This window comes from Belonocnema kinseyi, chromosome 10 (assembly GCF_010883055.1).
Source record: "Belonocnema kinseyi isolate 2016_QV_RU_SX_M_011 chromosome 10, B_treatae_v1, whole genome shotgun sequence".
Taxonomy (NCBI): Eukaryota; Metazoa; Arthropoda; class Insecta; order Hymenoptera; family Cynipidae; genus Belonocnema; species Belonocnema kinseyi.
In genome coordinates this window covers 35,438,016-35,462,212 of record NC_046666.1, presented here as the reverse complement: position 1 = coordinate 35,462,212, position 24,197 = coordinate 35,438,016, and the positions used below count along the sequence as shown (strand labels likewise).

At 25.0% G+C, this 24,197-nt stretch overlaps 1 protein-coding gene across 3 annotated transcripts in view; it reads right to left on the bottom strand.

The window, feature by feature from the left end:
- The window catches only part of LOC117181881 (zinc finger RNA-binding protein), a 52,892-nt gene that overhangs the window by 1,656 nt on the left and 27,039 nt on the right, over positions 1-24,197 (bottom strand). For all 3 annotated transcript variants that reach the window (XM_033374895.1, XM_033374897.1, XM_033374896.1), the window contains exons 6-9: positions 19,098-19,285; positions 14,563-14,711; positions 9,767-9,862; positions 4,833-4,953 (exon numbers count right to left, since the gene is read on the bottom strand). In XM_033374895.1, coding sequence (XP_033230786.1) covers positions 4,833-4,953; positions 9,767-9,862; positions 14,563-14,711; positions 19,098-19,285 — 554 coding nt within the window. The remainder of the gene's footprint in view (positions 1-4,832; positions 4,954-9,766; positions 9,863-14,562; positions 14,712-19,097; positions 19,286-24,197) is intronic.

Here is a 24,197-nt window from a genome sequence, read left to right as displayed (position 1 = left end):
AATAATAAAAATACGTATTTAGCAAATTTATCGTAGTCGGTTGGATTTGATTTATATTATTATTATTATTGATAAAATTGAATACAATTATAAGATTTTCTCATTCTAATTGAAGAACTTTTACAATCATTTTTCGGTTCTAAGCTGATTTATATAGCAGTTTTTTAAATTTTTTTATGTTGAATTATGCACAAATAAACTTTTATCAATGTTTCTTTCTTGACTGCGGGTAAAATATGTTTGGGTTTTAAAAAAACTATATAAATCAGCTTAGAACCGAAAAATGATTGTAAAAGTTCAATTAGAACGAGAAAATCTTATAATTGTATTCAATTTTATCAATAATAATAATATAAATCAAATCCAACCGACTACGATAAATTTGCTAAATACGTATTTTTATTTTTGGTATTAAACAATGTAAAAACTATTTTCCGGCGCCATTTCGACAAACGAGCAGCTCCGATTTCGTGCAAAAGCGTTTTAGAAAGCTTGAAAACTGTAAAAAACAGTGGCGTTCTCCGTTTTGGATGACATTTTTGTTCAACCTAAACTTGCTTCAGGATCACCGTGTTTGAACATTACAGGGATCACAGTGGCTCAGCAATTAATTTTGAAATATTATTATATGAAATATTATATATATATATATTTATAATTTATATTTATAAATTCATTTTGAATCTTTTCAGAACTTCTAAATACCTCTTAAAATAACTCAAATTTTGTCTACGAATAATAAGTGTTAAATTCTTATTCAAACATCAAAATTCAACAATTTTACTTACAAATTCAATTTTTTTTCAAGCAACAATTAAAATTGTAACGATTCAAGTTTCAAAGCTCATCAAAAATTTAACGATTCAAGACTTTGGATGTCAAACAATTCAGTTTCAAATTTATTACTTTTAAATATTTTGCTTTAATTCCTTCATCTTAAATAAACAATAAAAAATTGCTATATTTTGAAATATTATTTGTACAATCAAAATAAACTTTAAAGTTAAAACAATTTTTATTAATTCATAAGTTTGAAGAATTCTGAATCTGGGTTTATAATATTAAAGGATTCTGAATCTAGGTTTAAAATATTGAATACTTCAAAATCAGAGTTTTAAGTATCAAAGGCTTCTGAATGTGGGTTTAAAAAATATTGGATTCTAAATCTGGGAATAAAATATTTATTATAAGACTTCTGAATCTGGGTTTTAAGTATTAAAAGATTCAGAATAAGGATTTAAAAAATAATGGATTCTGAATCTGGGTTATAAAAATTGTAGAATCATGAAACCGAATTTAAATATTCGATTCTGAAATGGGATTTATAGATTTCTAAAAATTCTGAATTCTGGTTAAAATATTAAAGTACTCTGAATCTGGGTTTAAATATTGAAGGATTCGGAATCTAGGTCTGAAATATTGAAGAATACAAAATGTGGTTTAAAAATATTGAATACTTCAGAATCTGATTTTTAAGTATCAAAGGGTTCTGAATGTGGATTTAAAAAATATTGGATTCTAAATCTGGGTGTAAAATATTTACTATAAGCCTTCTGAATCTGGGTTTTAAGTATTAAAGGATTCTGAACGTGGATTTAAAATATTAGATTCTGAATTGGAATTTATATATTTATAAAAATTCTGAATTTGGATTTAAATATTGAAGGATTCGGAATCTAGGTTTAAAATATTGAAGAATTCAAAATGTGGATTTAAAAAATATTGGATTCTAAATCTGGGTTTAAAATAAAATTGGAAAATATTGCAGAATTTTGAATAGTTTAAAATATTGAAAAAAACTTTGAATCTGGTTTTAAAAATATAGGACCATGAACCTGGATTTAAAATATTTAACTCTGAATGCGTATTTCGATTTTAAAATTCTGAATTTAGGTTTAACTATTGAAGGACTCTGAATCTGGGTTTAAAATATTGAAGGATTCAAAATGCGGGTTAAAAATATTGAAGAATTCTTAATCTGAGTGTAAAATATTGAATATTTCAAAATCTGAGTTTTAAGTATCAAAGGCTTCTGAATGTGGATTTAAAAAATATTGGATTCTGAATCTGTGTTTAAAACATTGAATGGATCTGAATCTGAACTTAAAATATTGAAGAATTGTGAACGTGAGTTTGAAATATCGAAACAAATTCTGAACCTGGGTTTAAAATTGCAGGATCATGAACCTGGATTTAAAATATTCAACTCTGAATGCGGATTTATATTTAAAAGATTCTGAGTTTGGGTTTAACTATTCAAGAACTCTGCATCTGGGTTTAAATATTGAAGGATTCTGAATCTGGGTTTAAAATACTGAATGATTCAAAATTTTGGTTCAAAATATCGAAAATTGTAAATCTGGGTTTAAAACATTGAATACTTCAAAATCTGAGTGTTGAGTATCAAAGGCTTCTGGATGCGGATTTAGAAATATTAGATTCTCAATCGGTGTTTAAAATATTGAATAAATCTGAACGCAAAATATTGAATTTTTAATCTGAGTTTAAAATATTGAAAAAAATTCTGAATCTGGGTTTAAAATTGTAGGATCATGAACCTGGATTTAAGATATTCGATTCTGAATGCGGATTTATATATTAAAATATTCTGAATTTGGATTTAAATATTAAAGGACACTGAATCCGTAATTAAAATATTGGACTGCGAATCTGGGTTTCAATGTTAAAGAATTCTGAATCTCGGTTAAAATTATTAAAGGAATCTGAAACTTTTCCAGTAAAATATTGGATTCTGAGATTTAAAAGATTGAAAGATTCTGAATCTGGATTTGAAATATAGGATTCCGAATGGGGGTTTGAATATAAAAGGACTCTGAATCTGGGTATAAAATATTAAAGGACTCTGAATCTTTTCAATTAAAAAGCTGAATTACAAAAATAATAATTTTGAATCAAATATTTGGATTTGCAACAAAATAATTGAAAACTTTCAAGCAAGACACGAATTTTTAACAAAGTAATAGATATTTTAGCCAAATATTTTAGTTATCAAGTCTAGAAAAAAAAATAAAAAAAAAAAAAAAACAGTTAAATCATTATTCTGAAAAATTGAATTTTCAACATAAAAAAGATCACTTTCAACCTAGAAAGATGAATTTCCAACCAAATAGTTGCATTTAAAAGCAAAAATTTATTTTTAAGCAAAAAAGCGAATTTTCTATTCATACGGACGAATTTTCTGTCAAAAAAGGTGTAAGTGTAATTTTCAAGTTAAAAACGAATTTCCAAAACACAGATAGTTTTCAACCCATAAAGATGATTTTTTCACCCAACAGTTAAAATTTTGAAAAAACAAATTAATTTTTAACTAAATAATGGCATTAACAACAAAATAGTTGAATTTCCGATCAAAAGAGACGAATTTTCTATCCCAAAAATTAAATTTTCATAAAAACCGTTAAACTTTAAATAAAAATGATGAATTTAAAACGAAACAATAAACTTTTCAGGCAATTAATCGATTTTAAACTAAATAATTAAATTTCAAACCAAATAATCAAATTTTTCCCAAAAAGAATTGGATTTTAACAAAAATAGTTGGATTTTCTTATTGCGTTCTATAATTTCAGTTCAAATATAAAAAATAAAAAAATGATAAAAGGGGGAAAGTTTCTTGAAAATGGGAAAATGAGGAATTCTTTTTATTTAAAAAGGGACATACGAGAAAGACAGTAAATTCTGAAACTTTAATTGAAATAATTCAATTTTAAAATGTCTAACTTTTAAGGTTTAAAAATTTTTTAAAATTAAAACTATTAATGCGAATTCACGTAATCAGAAAATGTTTAATTTCAAACGCTAATAATTTGAAGTTTAAAGCATTTAAGGTTTAATACAAAAATATTCAATTTTTATTATTCTGAATAAAAATGCTACTTTTAAAAAAATGTTTAAACTTTCATTGTGATTAACACAGAAACGACCCATTAGGCGCAATTTTCTTCAAAAAGTCTAAAAAAATCTTTTTTTTTCTAATTAGAAACCACAAATTTCAATAAATTTAATATTAAAATTTTGGATTTTTTAAATTAAAAATACCAATTTTGGGCAAAAAACATTAAAATGTAATACTTTTTGTCTAAAATACACGATTTCCGGTGAAAAATGTTAACATGCCATTAAACTGTCCCAAAATTGTAAATCTTTTTTGAAATCTACCGCTTTTTTTATTCAAAATAACGTAAATTGTTAAAAAATTTTTAATCTTTACAACCGAATAATTTCTTTAAATTGAAATTGCCATTTTCCTATGTAAAAATGTTAAAATAACCTAAAATTTTTAAACTTTCATGATTTGGGTTTAAGATCCTAATTTTGCAGTAAAAAAACGAACAGAACCAAATTTCTTTTCAAATTATAAGTCTATTTCGAAGCTTTTCAATTTTATATTAATTTTTTTTTTAATACTAAAACAATAAAACACGTATAATATTTTAAATAATTTATTAGACGATTTGAATGTTTTCATTTAACCGCTCAACAGTATTTAAAAGTGACATTTTTCTCAATTTGCATAAGGTTTCTTATGATTTTTCTTAAATTTAATTTTCAAAATTTCCAACTGAAGACCTAAATAACTTAAGGTACTGAAAAACCAATCAGTTTTTCAAGAGCAATAACTAAAAAAAATAATAACTAAAAAAAAAAAAGGAAAAAATTGAAAGAATTCTTAAATATAGGGTTTATAGGGGATTTTCAGAAAAATGGGAGGGGGTAGGGGACTGTGATCCCTCAAGTAAATTTAGTTTTGGATAAAGGATTTTTTTTTCTTATAAATTTGAGTAAAATTTTGTATTAAATGATATTCTTACCTGGTCCTCCAGGGAGCAGAATTCCTCCTGCCACACATTCTAGCAGTCGTCTCAAAGCTTCTCCTGGACTAAGTGGCCCGCCAGCGGTGCTGATCACCTTCTCAGTCAACAACTCCAACGCCTTGAATCAAAATTTCGTGAGTAAAAATATTCCAATGAAGCTCTCTATTTTTCAATTTATTTGTAATTAATTTGCAAAGGATTTCAATTCGAAGGCTTCACTAAAAATGTTCTCTTTATTTTATATTTCAAATAATTTGAGAATTTTTAAACTTAATACTAAAAAATTCAAAGAGAAAGTTTGAACAGATTTTTAATTAGAAGCAATATAACTAGAAAAATTTTCAATTGAAACTTAAATACTTATAACTTTAAATCTGTTAATGCTAAAAAGTTGTATACACAGTCTTCGGATTTCGAACCTCAAAAATTGAAATATTTACAAAATGTCTTTCTTTACACGAATCGGCTAAGATCATCAAATTTAGAGAATAAATAAATTTACAATCTTGAATATAATACTAAAAAACTAAAATTCCTAGTCGCTTTCGGGTTATTAAAATTTTTAGATTCAATTTTTCAAAACCGATCAATTTATCAATTGACGTACTGAAAAAAGAATATCTAAATTTAAAAAACGATCCGAAATTGCGAAATAATTATAAATTACAAGCACTTAAAATAAAAAATGAAAGAACTTCATTTCCAGGACTTGAAACCGAAAAATAATTCAAGAGTTTATTCAAAATTAAAACATTAAAATTTGAACAATTGTTTAATTAGAACAATAAAAATTCCCAATTTTAAAATTATTAAATTATTAACTTCACAATTTTAGAACAATCAAAATTAAAGAAGAAACAGAATAATTTTAACTATTAAGAATTTCAAGTATTAAACTAAATTATTAAAAATTGAGCAATTGCAAATGTATTTTTTTCGTGTATTATTATCAATATTAAATTATTCAATTTTGAAAGTTTTTAATTTAACCATTTAACCTTTAAAGCAATAATTTGGATATTGTACAATTTTGAAAAATTTTAATTTTGTAACTGATAAATTTCTAAACTTGGATTATAAACGGTACAAGTTGAACAATTGTCTAAACAATTTATTATTATTTTTAATAATATCATCTTTCAATAATGTTAGAAAGTTGCATGAAATATGGATCAGATTAAAATCAGATTTCGAACTTTTTCTTCACTTTTGACTTAATGATATAATTAATGCAATTTAAACACACATAACATGGAAATAAAAAAATTTTGTTTAAAGAATTTATTGTAAAGTTTAATAATGTTCTCTTTAATTAAATCTAGAAAGTTGCAGCATTTTCTGAAATTTTCAACTTTTGACTTTTAACTTATAAACAAATAATAAATGAATATCAGAATGAATCGTTTTTTAAACAGTAATGTTTACAATTAATATTTTTAAACCATTATTAAGAGTAAAAATACTTTATCCCCGAAAAAACTGGAATAATGTTTAAAAAAGTATTCTTGTTGCTCATATATTTTTTTTCATGGCTAAAAAGTCAAAGAAAAGCTGCAAATTTCAGAAAAAAACTAAACATTCTACCATTACTCTTAGAGAATATAGTTATGAACAATAATAAATCGTTTCAAGAATTATTTTCCTGAATTCAGATTAATTATTCCTTCACTGTAATTAAAGTTTCAGAAAGGCTTGCAATTTCAGAAAAAACTATCTTTCTAGCATTATTTAAAACATATATATTGTTATAAACAATAAATAGTTTAAATAATGATTTTTGTTAAATTCAATTGATTTTTGCCTCGCCAGAAAAAAAATACGATTTGCAGTAATAAAAAATAAACTACAAATCAAAGCACTCAAAATGGAACTCTTGAATTTTAAACTATTGAAATTGAAAAGTTTCTTAAATCAAAAATGCTGTACTCAATTTTTCGATAATTTACACGTAAAAAATGGAAAACACTAAAACTTTTTGATTCAATTTTTTTAAATGAAATGTGGATAAACTGCAAACCTTAGAACTTTACAAAATTAATGAGTTTAAAGATTCCGATTCAATTCTAAAAATATATACCCACATTATCATTTTCGAGGCTCTAAATTAAAGAATCAATAAACTTTACCATTTTCAAAATTATATTATTTGAAAAAATTTAAATGTAGAAACGTTAAAAATTAAAAAAGTAATTTTCTTTTGTAACTGAACACTTCTTAAACTCGAAGTTAAATTATTTTAATCTTAAATAGTTTAAACGTCTTTTTGAAAAGCTTCAAAATTTTATTTCAGAATCTTAAAAAGTCTAGAAATTGTTTTAAATTTATTGAACTTGAAAATTATTTTTGAAATTTGTTTAGAACTTCTAAATATTTTTTTTAAATTAATATAATTATTCCTACAGATTTGAGTAAATCCTGCAAATTAAAAAAAATTCACTTTAAATCCTCCAGATTTTTTAAAAAACAATGTTGGAAATCTTTTAAAATATTGTTGAATATTCTTTTAAAATAATATTACAAAATGAAAAAAAATATTTTCAATTTTTCCTAGGAATCTTACGTAATTTTTTAAATATTTTTTTTAAGCCTTTCACAAGTCTTAAAGTTTCTAATTTTTTTTTTTTTTTTTTTTGAAATCTGCAAAAATCTAAATTTTTTTTAAAAATTAGGTCGTCGCTCTATGCACCGAAATTTCGGTATGAATAACCGAATTTTGTTGGTACACCCTTCGCTCTAATTATTTGAAATCCTTTCAATTTTTAAATTAATTTTGAATCTTTTGAAAACTTCTAAATACCTCTTAAACTAACTCAAATTTTGTCTACGAATAATAAGTGTTAAATTCCTATTCAAACATCAAAATTCAAAAATTTCACTTACAAATTAAATTTTTTTTCAAGCAACAATAAAAATTTCAACGATTCAAGTTTCAAACCTCTTCAAAAATGTTAACGATTCAAGGCTTTCGATGTCAAACAATTCAGTTTCAAATTTTTTACTTTTCAATATTTTGCTTTAATTTCTTCATCTTAAATCAAAAATTGCTAAATATTAAAAAATTATCTTTCTTAATTAAGTGACTTTCAAGTTAAAAATGGTTTATAAAGTTTTAATCGTACGTTAGCCTTTTTTAATGACTAAGACTTTCGGATTGAAACAGTTTAATTTTTAACGTTAAAATCTAGACATTCTGAATTTTAAACGGATTTAGACTAGTTTCAACAAATCAACCTACTGTTCCTTTTCAAAACTAATTCATTTCAGGGTGACCGTTTTAATCGACGAAATAAATTCCCGGTCATTCCTCGTTCTTTTCCCGGTTCAAAAACATTTTTCACGGTCAATGAAATTAAAAAAAAAAAATGGAACTAAGCTTAAAAATTTGCCACTTGAGGTAACAAAAACCGAAAGCTGCAAATGAAAGCAAATTCGCAATTATACAATTTTAAGTGAATTATAAGCTAGAAACATTAAATATTGAAAAGTTTTTAACTGAACACTTCTTAAATTAGAAATTTAATTATGTTCTTTTTAATAGTTTAAACATCCTTGGAAAGTTTCAAAATTTTATTTCAAAATGTTGAAAAATCTAGAAGTTATTTTTAATTACAAATTCTTTTGGAAATTGTTTTCAGAACTTCTAAATATCTGTCAAAATTAATTGCATTTTTTCTACAGTTTTCAGCAATAACTTTTTCATTTTGAAAAATTATTATAAGAGTATATATAAAAAGTTTTTCAAAGATTTAAACAAAATTTTCATAAAAGATTCTAGAAGCTTTTAAAGAAACTTTCTAAAATTTGCATGATAAATTTTAATTTTCTTAAAACTCTTAAATATCTCTTAAAATGACTCAATTTTTTTTTACACATGTTCATTTGTAAATTATACATCTAAATAAAAAAATTTCAATTAAAAATTAAGCATTTTTAAAATACAACAATTAAAAATGTAAGAATATTTTTAATTTAATAAAATCCTTTAATTAAGAATATATTATTATGAAGTTATTTTTAAGTTGAAAATAGTTTATAAACTTTCAGTCACACATTTACATTTGTTTAATGACTATGACTTTAAATTGAAACCGTTTATGTTTTAAGGTTAAAATCTGAAAATTCTTAAATTTTCAACGGATTAAAAATCGTTTTGTCAACTCCTTTTTGTTCACTTTTTATTACTTAAATTACAGATAAATTAAAACTATTGATTTATTTATTAAATAAAAATGGGTTTTTGTCCAAAATTTTCAAAATCAAAGGCTTTTATTTTTTATTCGTTCAAGTCTTTAGCAAATATTTAAAAATTCTTTAAATAAAAAATGTAAGCTTAAAAATAAACATTTATAAAACAACATTTTCTTGAATTAAGCATTGTAAGCTAAACAATAGTATAATTTAACAAAAAATCAACTATATAATTTAAAACTGTTAAAATCGAACGTGGACAAATTTGTAAAATTCCCGGTAAAAAAAAATCACTGTCATTTCCCGGTCTCAAAAAATTCCCGGTTTTCAGGTTCAGCGGCCACCCTGCTCATTGATGTCACACAATTGAAAAAGATAACCATTCCAATAATTGTTTTTAAAACTTTTGAAATTATTTTAAGAACTTTTAAAATCGAACTTGGGACAGATTTTTCTTGTAAATATGTGTCAAATTCCCCGTCAAAAAACCAATTCACAGTCATTTACCGGTTTTTCTCAGTCTCAAAAAAACTTCCGGTTATTTCCCCGATCAGCGGTCAGCCTGAAATTATGGGAAACGAGGGCTGGGGACGTAGAAAAAATAATGAAAAATGAAATCTGGAGACGTATATGAAAGTATATGAGGTAAGGTTTCAACGTATCCAGTCTCAATTTGAAATAATTCAGCTAAAATAAAATTGGCACAACTTATCAAATAATAAAATGATATAAAATATACCAACCCATGAGTTCAATGGCCCCCAAGTTGGAACACGATTGCACAGATCACGCATTATGCGTATTACCATTACGCAGCTCTGCAATGAGGTTGCTCTAGCCTGTTAGGAATAGAAAAAAATGTCTTAACACAAAAAGTCATTGTGCCCTGCATTAACTAAATAAATCCCTTCGACGATTTCACCAATTATTATCAACCTAAGCTAACCTTCGTTTGCTTTGTGTGGGCTTTAGCTAACCTTCCAGCCTCGTGCCTAAATTTTTTTAAATACCTAGCCCATATCAATTTTAACCGGGTGTTTATTACCATTAACGCGACTCAACCAAATACCTGTCATTATCAACAAATGGATAAAGGTGCAACTCTCAAAAGTTTGTACCGAAACACTTTTAATTTTACTTTTTTCTTTTCTTTTGCAATTTTTCAATTTTCACAAAATTTCTAAAACAAAGAAAAAAAGAAACACCCGGTATACTCATGACACCACTGTGTACTTGTGCTTGTCTGTCTCTTATTTTTATTCGGCGCTCTATGGCACACGTCTTTATACGTATAAAGAAAACTAAAATTCTTCGAAAATTTATCTCGAGAATATATATATATTTTTTAATCACAATCAATTTTTATGTAGCATTCAAGGTTCAGCCGGTGCTTGAAAATTAACAATCACCTTGAAAAAATTATTGCTTAGCACAGGGACCACAGCGGTTCAATAATTCAATTTGTAGGTAAAAAAAAAGGGATTTTTTTCGGTAAAAGGGGATTGTAAGATGATTTCATTTATTATTAAAAATATATAATACGGGATATATATCAAAAGTTTGCTTCGAATAGTAGCGACTTTTCTTTAGAAAATTATCTAGTCACTTTTTGTGTTAAAATGTTTGTTTAGTCAGCTTTTAAAAATCTATTGAACACTTCAACACTTTCTACTTTACTGTTCATAAATACAGACAAAAATGTAAGATCCAATCTTGAAGATGAGATAAACCACACAATTGAATAGTGTTCATGTTTAACTAAAAAAAAAATTTATCAGTAGATAGATTTTGATTCCTCATTCTCATCAACTTTTTTTTTATTAAAAATGTAATTATTTGTTTCAAAGTTGAATTGTTCTGTTGAAATTTTAATGATTTTTTGTTGTTGTTGAAAATTTGTTTTTTGACGAATTCAATTATTTTTATTTAAAATAAAAAAATTCGTTTGGTTAAGAATCATATTTCATGGTTAACAACTTTATTAATTGGCTGATTCATTTATTTTTGAGCAAAACTATTTGCTTGAGTCTTAGGTTGAAAATTGAATTATAGGAGGCTACTTGTTTAGAAATTTTTGGTTTGAAAATTCAACAATTTTATTGAAAAATGTATTATTTTGTGGAAAAGTCTTTATGGCTTAAAAATTTACCTATTTGTTAAAAATTTCTTTTTCTTTATCGACTGAAAAATCTTTTTTGATTGAAAAATCATATATTTTGATTAAAATTTTTTTTTCTGGTTGAATTTAACTTCTTAGAAAATGTCATGGTTGGCAACTTTATTTACTGGTTGAAAATTTTATTACTTTGTTGAAAAATGAACAATTGGTCAAAATTGACCTTTTTTGCTTGAAATTCAACTACATTGTAAAAAATGCTTCTTTTTTTCTTGGAATTTCATTTGTTTTTAAACAGAATTATTTTCTTGAGTCTTTAGGTTGCAAATTGAACTATTTTAGTACGAGACTATTTATTTAGACATTTTTTATTTCAAAATTCAAAAATTTGGTTGAAGAATTTACTTTTTTATTTAAATATTGTCTTTATGGCTCGAAAATTTAACAATTTGTCAAAATTTTCAGAACCTTTCACGACTAGAACATCTTTTTTTATTGAAAAATCAACTATTTTTATTGCAAATGTGTATTTTTTAAAAATAAATTTAACTTCTTTTTAGCTAAAATTTCAATCGTTCTTGGTTGAAATATTAAGTATTACCCTTTTTGTAGAAAATTTATTTTTCAGTGTTGAAAATTTAAGTAATTCTTCGAAAATCTAATTATTTTGTTGAAAAATCAAAAATTTTGTTACAAATTCATACTTTTCGTTTGAAAATCAACTGGTTCGTAAAAAAATCGTATTTTTATGTTGAAAATTCATTTATTTGGTTAAAAATATAACTCTTTCATTGAAAACTGACGATTTTCGTTTGAAAATTGTATTATTTTTGTAAAATATTGTCTTTATGGCTTAAAAATTTAACAATTTGCTAAAATTTTCAGTATCTTCCTCAAATGAAAAATCTTTTTCTTTTTAATGCAAAATCAACTATTTTGATTGAAAATTTGCATTTTTTTGATAAATGTAACTTCTTTTTACTTAAAATAATATAATAATAATATAATAAACAAATTGAAAATTCGATTATTTTGTTGAAAAATCAAAAATTTTGTTAAAAATTCATATTTTTCGTTTGAAAATCAACTGGTTCGTAAAAAAATCGTATTTTTATGTTGAAAATTCATTTATTTGGTTAAAAATATAACTCTTTCATTGAAAACTGACGATTTTCGTTTGAAAATTGTATTATTTTTGTAAAATATTGTCTTTATGGCTTAAAAATTTAACAATTTGCTAAAATTTTTAGTATCTTTCTCAAATGAAAAATCTTTTTCTTTTTAATGCAAAATCAACTATTTTGATTGAAAATTTGCATTTTTTGATAAATGTAACTTCTTTTTACTTAAAATAATATAATAATAATAACAATATAATAATAAACAAATTGAAAACTTGATTATTTTGTTGAAAAATCAAAAATTTTGTTAAAAATTCATACTTTTCGTTTGAAAATCAACTGGTTCGTAAAAAATTCGTATTTTTATGTTGAAAATTCATTTATTTGGTTAAAAATGTAACTCTTTCATTGAAAACTGACGATTTGCGTTTGAAAATTGTATTACTTTTGTAAAATATTGTTTTTATGGCTTAAAAATTTAACAATTTGCTAAAATTTTCAGTATCTTTCTCAAATGAAAAATCATTTTTTTGAATGCAAAATCAACTATTTTGATTGAAAATTTGCATTTTTTTGATAAATGTAACTTCTTTTTACTTAAAGTAATATAATAATAATATAATAATAATCAAATTGAAAATTCGATTATTTTGTTGAAAAATCAAAAATTTTGTTAAAAATTCATATTTTTCGTTTGAAAATCAACTGGTTCGTAAAAAATTCGTATTTTTATGTTGAAAATTCATTTATTAGGTTAAAAATCTAACAATTTCATTAAAAATTAACTTTTTTTAAAAATTAATATTGAATTCAACTGTTTTTTTTTTTTTTTAATTAAAGATTAGTGTTTTTTTTTTTGGTTAAAATATCAAATATTACATTTTTCGTTGCGAATTTAATATTTTTTGGCTAAAAATTCGTCCTTGTTTTAAAAAGAAAACTATTTTTTTTGTTTGAAAATTCATCAATTTGATTGATAATTCCACTTGAAGCGTTTTTTTAAAACTCTTTAAACTCTTTTTTGTTCTTTTTTTGGTGGCAGAAAATATATATTTTTTAAATTAAAAATGCAGCTTTTTGTGTCAAAATTATATTTTAAGCGTTCAAAATGTAATGTTAATATAGTGTATTACATTAATATTATTTAAACAAATTTATTCCCCTATTATAGTGAAAAATTAAATTTTACATTTAAAAAGTTTATTTTTATTTAGCAACGACAGAATTGATTGATTTTTCGAGTTTAATTTCTCGACTGAATCGTAAACGATTTCTTCGCCATCAACAAAATTAGCATATAAATCGTTTAGAAAACATTTGAAATTGCATCATAAAGAAGAAATATATTTTAAACTTGTTTTACCATTTCAGTTTACGATTCTTAAAAAATTAATAGATGAAAATTTGGACAAAATTCTTTAGTTTAAGTGTTGTTTTCTTCACATTTTTATGAGGGGGGGAAAAAAGGCACGATCTGTGATCCCTGTTAGCAATTCAAAATACTTGTTTGCTACTTAATTAAAATGCGCAACTCTTGATTCAAAGACAGACCTAGAACAGACTCAGTCTAGGCTATGCGCATTAATCCAGAATAATGAATAAGATATCGCGATTCAAGAAATAAAATAAAAATCTGACTCTCTCTCTCTCTCTTTTCTCGGAGTGAAACTAACAAACTCTCTTTCTCTGTCTCTCTTGAAAATGTTAACTCTCTACTATTATTCTGGATAGATTATATATTATTCAAAGGAACGCATGTGCACAACAACCGATGTCACAAAACGACAAACGACTGAATTACACTAAAGTTCCTGTCTGAAAGACTCTTAATTCTGATCGCATTCTCAATGTGAAAGCTACCGCAATCTCGCCAAAGGACCTTTTCACAACTTAACAAATATTCTCTACAACTCAAAATTAAAAAAAAAAAAAAACTATAATCATTTTTAATCAATTTAAGTCCAAGGGCGATCGCAAAGGTTAAAAAGTAGTACTTCAACACCGAATGCGAGCAGACGATCAAGTCAGACCGAATTGAGAATAATCTCATTAATCATTAATAATTAGCGTAATTAATAAACCCACAAGGCTGGAAGTTCTAAGACTGCTCTTTTCGGACAGAGGATAACTTGCACTCGTTTTTTTTTTTATATATATAAACAGAAAATATATAGAGCCACGAGAGCCAAAAGTTTGGCATCTGCTTTGAATTTCTTTCTTTTTTTGTCTTTTTTTTTTTTTAATATATACTTTTTTTTTTTTACTTTTTGAGACTTTGAACTGAGTGTTAATTGATTCAAACCTGAAACCACTTGGCATGCCTGAGTGCAGCTAAAGCCTCCAAACACTTAGCCTTGGGAAGTACATCTGGCGGATCTGGTTTGGTCACAGCCGGTGTTGCGGGCGTTGTTTGCGGTTGAGCAGCTCCCTGTTGCTGCTGTCCAGCATTATCTGAGATTCCAACAAAGAAAGCATAACACGCTTAGACAACACTTAGAGTGTTTGATCATGCCCCGTCTGATTATTGCATTAGCAACCCTTCTATCTCTCTCTCTATATATATATATTTCTATTTCTCTCTCCCTCTCTAAATATATATATATTCGCATTTCAAGTGCAGCCCTTCAGAGCGCAAGACTCAAAAAAGTCACCGGCGAAATAAAAAAATAAATAAATATTCAAACAACAGCCATAAATGCTAGATCAGGGTGACCACACAATTTCATTAACAAAATTCCCAAATTACCTTTCCCTCGCTAATTTTTCATTTTATAAATGGAACAACAAAATTTTTAATTCAAATTATACCTTTTTTGATTACTAATTAATCATTTTAATTAATCATTTAAATTATTATATTTAATTATTTTATAATTATACTTTTCTTATTCATTATTTTCAGGAGCTTATTTACTTAAAAAAAAAAAAATTCAAAACTGAAGTAGCCATAGTTTTTTTAAATTTCTTCGAATTCTTTTAAATTGCATAAAATTTACAAGAAATTCAGATGAATTTGAAGGGATTCAGGTTAAACTCTAAAGAATTCAAATTAATTGGTAAAATTTTAAAAAATTCCCCTGAGTTCAGGAAAATTGTAGTGAATTTTGAGGAATTTAAGAGAAATGAGAAGACGACGGTGAAATGTATAATAATTCAAGATGCATTAAAAAAAAAAATCAACTCGACTTGACGAAAAAAAATAAAAATATGGAAAAATTAATTAAATTCAGTCAATTTCAAACATCCAAGGCAATTCAAAATTCAGGACAAATTACTCAAAATTCAGGGTGAATTACAAATAAATTCAAAGCAAATTGCAAAAAACATTTCAAAATCTCTTTAAATTTCTAATTTCATAAAATAAATGAAATCTATTTTTAAAAACAACAAGATATTTAAAATCCTTTAAAATGTATAGAAATCCCTTGAAGCTTTTTAAAGGTTTGAAAATTCCTAAAAAATAAAATGAAAAGATACAAAAATTAATTAAATTCAGTAAATTTCAAATATCCAAGAGAATTAAAATCAATTTAAGTGAATTCAAAATAATTTGAAGAAATTCAGGATAAATTACTCGGGTGAATTCCAAATAAATTCAAAGTAATTGTAAAAAATTTCAAAATCTCTTTAAATGTCTAAAAACCTGCGAAAATTTCTTCCAGAATTTTTAAAAATAATGTAAATCTATTTTTAAAGACAGCAAGATATTAAAAGTCCTTTAAAATCTATAGAAATCCCTTGAAACTTTTTAAAGGTTTGAAAATTCCTAAAAAATAAAATGAAAAGATGCAAAAATTAATTAAATTCAGTAAATTTCCAATATCAAAGAGAATTCAAAATAATTCTATGAAATTCAGGATAAGTTACTCAAAATTCAGGGTGAATTACAAATAAATTCAAACGAATTGCAAAAAAACCTTTCAAGATCTCTTTAAATTTCTAAAAACCTGCGAAAATTCCTTCAAATTTAACAAAATAATTGAAATCCATGTTTTAAAACAGCAAGATATTTAAAATCATTTGCAATCTTTAGAAATACTTGAAACTTTTTCAAGGTTTGAAAATTTCTAAAAGATAGAATAAAAATATGCAAAATTTAATTCAATTCAGCAAATTTAAATTTAATTTTCAATAAATTCAGTAAATTTCAAATATCCAAGAGAATTCAAATCAATTTAATAAATTCAAAATAATTTAAAGAAATTTAGGATAAGTTACTCAAAATTCAGGGTAAATTACAAATAAATTCAAACGAATTGCAAAAAAATATTTCAAGATCTCTTTAAACTTCTAAAAACCTGCGAAAATTCCTTCGAATTTAACAAAAACATTGAAATCCATGTTTAAAAACAGCAGGATATTTAAAATCCTTTGTAATCTTTAGAAATCCCTTGAAACTTTTTAAAGGTTTTAACATTCCTTGGACTCTTAAAATTCCCTAAAATATTTAAAATCCTTTGAATTTGGAATCTTTAGAAATCCCTTAAACTTTTTAAAGATTTTTAAACGATTTAAAATTCCCTAAAATGTTTAACATTCTTGAAAATATCATTAAATTACCTTAATCAATTGAAACTTTCTTAGAATCTTTTAAAATCCTCTTTAAATATTTAAAACCCCTTTAACAACCTTTTGAAATCTCTTGAAATTTGGTAAGCTCTTCAAAATTCTTGGAATTTTTAACAATAATTCAAATCTATTTTTAAAAACGGCAAGATATTCAAAAATCCATTAAAATTCTTTGAAATTCCATGGAATTATTAAACATGTCCTAAAATCTTTAAATTTACTTGCAATCCCTTCAAAATTACGGAAATAAATTGAAATTTATCTTGGCATTTTAAAAATATCCTAAATTCTTTTAAATCTTTGAAATTTCCTTGGAATATTTAAAACTCTTAAAAATTTTGCAAAACTCTTCAATGCTTGTACATAGAATCTTTGAAATCCACTAAAATATTACAAAAATTCATAAAATCTTATATTTCCTGCAAATCCTCGAAAATTAATAAAAATACTTTGATAGCTTTGTTTAAAAATCTTCTGCAATATTATTAAATCATTCCATATCTTCCGAAATTCTTTAAAACCACATAAAACATTTTTCGCCATCCCTACAAAATCATTAAAATCCCTGGAAATTAATCTTGAAAATACCTTGGAATATATTTTTTTAATCCTACAATATATAAAATCCCTTACAACTTTTTAATAAAGTTAATTTAAAGATAATTTAAAGATAAGTTAAGTTAAAGATAATTTTTCTAATTACTGAAATAAATTGAAAAATCCTTGGAACATTTTAAAATATCCTAAAATTCATTAAAATCTTCGTATGAAATTGAAATCTTGCGAAATCCCTTAATTAATTGTGGATAAATTCTTTGAAATCAACTAAAATATTGTAAAATCACGTAAAATGTGATTTTTTCTGCAAATAATTGAAAATTTATTAAATTACCCTGAAAAGCTTTTTTAAAAAATCCCTCCATGTTTTCTGAAATCCGTTAAAAATAAAAAAAATAAAAATGTGCAATCCGTTAAAATCCCTTTTTTGAAAATGTTATCTCGAAAACAGTTTGGAATCTTTCAAAATACCTTAAAAAATTTCAAATACTTTGAAATCCCTTGAAACTTATGAAAGCTCTTGAAATGAAGTTTTAAAAAAAAAACCTAAAATCTTTAAAATCCCTTTAAATGATTAAGATCTATTAAAAATGCCTTGGAATCTTTTTAAAGTGCCCCAAAATATTTCAAAAGAATTAATGAAAATTCACAAACAAAATAAAAATCATTTGAAAATAAAAGTGACATCCATGATTATTCTGAACACAGTTACTGAAAGAAATTCCCCAAATTTTTCCATATTTATTTTTCAAGTCCCTGACTTTTCCCCAACAACAAAAAATCCTGACCTGCGGCCACCCTGTAGATGATGCTGACGCTCTCCTTTTTATTTTCAAAACTGTTTATCTCAGACCTACAAATTCTCATTTTCCATCCACAAATTGCAAAAAAAGAAAGAAAGAAAAAAAAAAAAGAAAAAAAAGGACTTTCAAAAAGAGAATTCGAGTTAAATAGACAAATCGCAAAAGAGACAGTCGTGCATCGAGCATCGATGGAGGATAAAATTGATAAATATCGCATGATCAAAAAGTCCATAGTTTTCAAATTGCCTGAGCGTTGTTTCTTGATCTCAGAAGCATGTCCACGTTCGATGCAAATCCGAAAAAGCAATTTTCAGTTAGATATTGAGCAACTCTACTACGAAAATCTAATTCAAACATGTCAAAAAAATTAATTGCCAAGTCGCGAAAAACTTCTAATTAATCAAGTTGAAAAATAAGACACATGAAAAAATAATAATAAACCAGAATATTTAAAAAAAAAAGAGAGACTTGCTGAATTTGACATAAGTTACTTATTCCCGGTTTCTCCTTCTCGTTGAAGAATCTTGATCGAGCTGATGGGAAAAAAAGGCGCGATTGTAAAAGGAACAAAAAATAGAAAGTACAATCAAAGAAAAACCGTGGACACACTAAATGCGGCTGCATCAAAAAGGAAATATCTGTTATTAGAAACTAAGAGCGCACCGCGTTATCTGCTTTCGTTCCAAAGTCCTTGGCTGCATCTGTATTGTCCTGGTGCTTAAAATAAAAAATATAGAAACGTCCAGGCCATGAAAAGAACAAACGAGATTGCGAAAACGCGTTGGAAAATGAAAGAAAAAAATAGTGCTTCCTCTGAAATTGTAGACAGATTATGATTATAGGTAGATATAATAATTAAGTTATCCTTTTCTTGGCCGTCGTGGAATCGTGCAACGATCAAATTTACCTGCTGGAGTTGCCGGTTTGATAGCATCGCGCATCAAAGGACTCGTGAGTGTTACGCTGACAGTCACCGATCCACCAGAAACAGTCAAAGCCGCCGATTCTGGATGTTTTCCTACATTGTACGTATCTTCTGGAGCAACAATTTTCAGCTGAGCTGGCAAAATCTCGGCAACTTTGTTCAAAAGAGTCCTGAAAACACGCAAAAAAAAATTTTTAATTAAAGTAATCTAGGTACCATATTTTAAATTCAATGTAAAACGCTTCAAATTTCGTAAGATTTCAAGTCAAGGTACATAGCCCTTTTAATCAAACAATTGAACCAAATACCTATCCAGGGTGACAGTTTTAACCAAAGAAAAAAATTCCCGGCCATTTCCCGGTTCACAAATATTTTTCCTATTTTTCTAAACTTTTTTCCATATAAAGTAATAAACAATAAATTAAAGGATTCAAAGTGGAACATTTGAATTAAAAACTTTTAACATATAAGTTTAAAAGATTTATATTCAAAAATTGTGTATTCAAATGCTCAAAAATTTACACGTACCAAATGGAAGATACTAACACTTTCATAAAAACAATGTTAAATGAAATGCAAAATTTAGAACTTCGACCAATTATAGAGCTCAAAGATTCAGATTAAGTTTCAAAAATATAAATCCACGTTCACATTTTCAATAAACTAAATTAAAGAATCAATCAACGAACTTTAAACATTTTCAAAACTGTATTATTTTAAGTCATTTTAAACTACACATTAAAAATTAAAAATAATTTTTTTAACTTAACAGTTCTTAAATTAAAAGTTGAATTATTTTTATTTTAAATATTCTAGGCATTCTTTAACAGTTTTAAAATTTTATTTCAAAATCTTTATAAATCTAGAAATGGTTTTAAATTTTTCCAAATTCAAAATAATTTTTGAATTTTTCTTCAGTACTTTTTAAATATATTTCAAAATTAATTGAATTTTTTCTAAAACTTTTAGAAAATTCTAGAAATTAAAAAAAAATTAATTTGAATTTATAAATAATAATAAAACACTTGTTATTTGTAAAAGTATTAAGAGTAATTTTAAGAGATAATTAGAAGTTTTGAAACGATAATTAAATTTAGAAATTGGAACAATTTCAAATACTTATAGCCGAATTTAAAATAAAATTTAGATTTTTTCAGATTTCAAACAAAAAATTTAGAATTTTTTTAAGAATTATGATAGACTTCAAAAGAATAAAAAAATGTTCTTAAGATTCTTAGGAAAATTGACAATTATTTTTGTACTTTGAAAAATTATTCTAACAGAAAGTTTAAGAAGATTTCAAAAGATTTCAAAAATTATCAAAGAACATGGAAGAATTTAAGGCGTTTTTTTAATTCGCAGGATTCTCAAAAATTGTAGGAAAATTTCAATTAATTTTAAAATATATTTAGAAGTTCTGAAAAAAACGTTAACGCACTTCCTTTAAATTACTTGAAATAATTTTTAAGTTTAATGAATTTAGACTGCAAAATTAAGAATTTTTAATATTCATAAATTATAAAGTTCAAAGATTTAGATTAATTTCCAAAAATATAAATCCAGATTAACATTTTCAATACTCTAAATTAAAAAATTAATCAATGAACTTTAAAAATGGTCAAAATTATATTATTCAGTTATTTTAGACCATTAAATATTTAAAAATTTTAATTTTTTGTCCTAAAAGTTCATAAATTAGAATTTAAGAATATTTTCATTTTAAATAGTTTAAGCATCGTTATTATTATTATTATTTTAAGAAACAATAAGAGTTTATTTAAGAGACATTTAGAAGTTTCGAAAAGATTAAAAATTAATTTAGAACTTGAAATGATTTTAAATCATTTTGACGAAGTGTGTTTACCAAAAAATTTGATTATTCGTAACGAAATTTCGATGCAAATACTCACAACCTAATTTAAAACAAAATGTAGATTTTTGCAGTTTGCAAAAAATTTAGAGGCTTTTTAAGAATTGTGAAAGGCTACAAACGAATAAAAATATTGTAAAAATTCCTAGGAAAATTGAAAATGATTCTTCATTTTGAAAAATCATTTAAAAAGAATATTCAAAAAGATTTCAAGAGAATTCCAATATTATTAGAAACGCCCCGGCAAGAATTTAAGGATTAAAAATTTTGTTTTCAAGATTTTCTAAAAATTGTAGGAAAAATTTTATTCAGTTTAAAATAGGTTTAGAAGTTCTGAAAAAGTGTGTCACAAACTTCGTTTAAATTACTTGATATCATTTCATTATTATTTGAACATCAAAAAAATTTAGTCTTAAATTACAAGTCAAATATTGCTCAATATTGAATGTTTATTCTTCTTCATAATCAAATTTTCTAAATTAAAAATGGGTTCAAAATTGAATAATTTAGACTGAAACATTATTTTTAATTGAATGTTATATTTTCAACAAAAAATAAAAATTTCGTACCTAAGACATAAATCTTTATCCAAAAAATATACATTTTTAATAACGAAGTTCAACTTTCAACCTAAAAGATCAATTTTGAATCACAAATATTAATTATCTGCCAGAAAAAATACGAATTTTCGACTAAATAAATGATTTTTTTAACCAAATCGTTGAATTTTCAACAAAAAATATAAATAGCACACCAAAAATAAAAAAAAAACGATAAAAAAAAGATGATGAATTTTCAACGAATGTTCGACGAAAAATTTAATGAAAACTGATATTTCAAGATCTAAATCTTCAACTAAAAAATATCAATTTTTAACAACGTAGTTAAACTTTCAACCATTTAGTTGGACTTTCAAGCAAAAAGATTAATTTTTTTTACCAAGACGAATTTTCGACAAAACAAAAGATTTTCCAACCAAATTGTTGAAGTTGAATTTAGAGTGAAAAATATTTCATTTTTAACAACAAAAAATTAATTTTCGGCTAAAAATTTAACCAAAAATGACATTTCTAAAAAAAAAAATGAAATACTTAAATTTTTAGTAAGAAAATTCTTTTTCTTTTCAACCATTGAGATAAAATTTTAACTAAAATAATGAACCTTAAAAAAATTAATTTTTAACAAAGAGTTCAAGTTTCAACCAAGAAGAATGATTTTCTATCAAAAATTGATATTATCTAAAAAAAGTAGAATTATCAACAAATAGTTCATTTTTCACTCTAAAAAAGTTAATTCTCAACCAAAAAAGATGATTTTTTTAACCAAGTTCAATTTCAATATTTTTAAATCAAATAATTCAATTTTTGAGCTAAAAGGGCCAATTTTCAATACAACAAAACTTTAAAAAATAAAAAAAAGACGGACTACAATAACATTATATTTCAACCATTTTTACGCAAAAAAGGATTTTTTTGTACAGGAAAGTTAAATCTTCAACCCTTAAAATCGAGTTTTAAACATAAAAAAAATAACGATAAAAAAGATGAATTTTTTACCAAACCGTTTGAGTTTTCAAAAATCAATAAATAAATATATATAAATTTTTGAAGCAAAAATGTAAGTTGAATTTTCAGTTCAAGAAATTAATTTTCAACAAAAAAAAAAAAACAAACAAAAACAAAGAATTCTCAACGAAAAATTGACCAAAAATGATATTTCGACCAAAAATACAACTTATATTTTCAGTAAAAAAATGCAACTAGCGTGACAAATTTTTAACTAAAATAATCAATCTTCAAAAAAAAAGAAAAAAATTAATTTTGGCAGAGTTCAAATTTCAACCATGAATGATTTTCTATCAACAAAGACAAACTATAACAAGCAGTTGATATTTTAACGAAAAAAAAAAAATTATATTTTTTAAAATAAAAAACAGTCGAGCTCAACCAAAAACGGAGATTTTTCTACAAAATAGTGGAATTTCCAAACAAATAGTTCATTTTTCAAGCTAAAAATTTAATTTTCAACCAAGAAAAATGGGATTTTTAACCGAATATTTCAATTTGCATGCAAAGAGACAAATTTTGAATCAAACAGTATATTTTAAACCAATCATTGAATTTTCAATCCAAAAAGTCGATTATTCAACAAAAGAATTTAGTTTCCGATAAAAAAAAAATTAACAGTAGAATTTACAACCCTTACCGGCATACATTTTTCAGGGAAACGAGTTTTCATGAAAATTAGTACACAGGGGTTTTTGGGGTCGCTGATTACGAATCTGAACTCAGATTTTGAAAATTCAAAATGGTGGATCCAATATGGCGACTTAAATTTGGAATATTTTTGGATTTTTTTTTTTAAGAATTGGTATACAGGGGTTTTTTGGAGTCGCAAATCACCAATCCGAACTTAGATTTTGAACATTAAAAATGGCGGGCCAACATTCAAAATATTTCTAAATTCTTTTTTGAAAGTTGGCACAGACAGGGGGTCGCTGATCTTGAATCTGTATTCAAAATAACAAATATTTAGAATATTGAAGTTTGAAAAAACATACAACTACTCACCTAAAACATGGATTAGTACCAATTTTCTGAATTTTCAAAATCTAAATTCATATTCGTGATCAGTGACTCCAGAAAAATCCTTGTACACTAATTTCCAAAAAAATCCAGAAAACTTTATTATTTTGACCACCATATTGGATCCGTCATTTTGGATTTTCAAAGTCTGATTTCAGATTCGTGATCCGCGACCCCGAAAAACTCTGTATACCAATTTTCAGAAAAAAATACGAAAATATTCCAAGTTTCGGGCGCCATCTTGAATTCACCATTTTAAATGTCCAAAATCTGAGTTCATATTCGTGACCACTAACCCCAAAAAACCCCTGTATACCAATTTTCAGATAAAATCCAAAAATATTCGTAATTTCGGCAGCCATATTGGGTCCGCCAATTGGAATTTTCAAAATCTGAGTCCAGATTAGTATTCAGCGACCCAAAAAAACCCTTAAGTACCCATTTTCATAAGGATATAATGGACATTTTCATAAGGATATAATGATGTAAAATCCAATAAAAACTAATCTGCAACCGCAAAAAATGATACGAGAGTAGTTCAATAAGTCCTTAGAATGACCAACAGATGGCGCGCGAATCGCTCCAAATCATCTGTTTTCAGTCAGCACCACTCCCGACTAGATATAT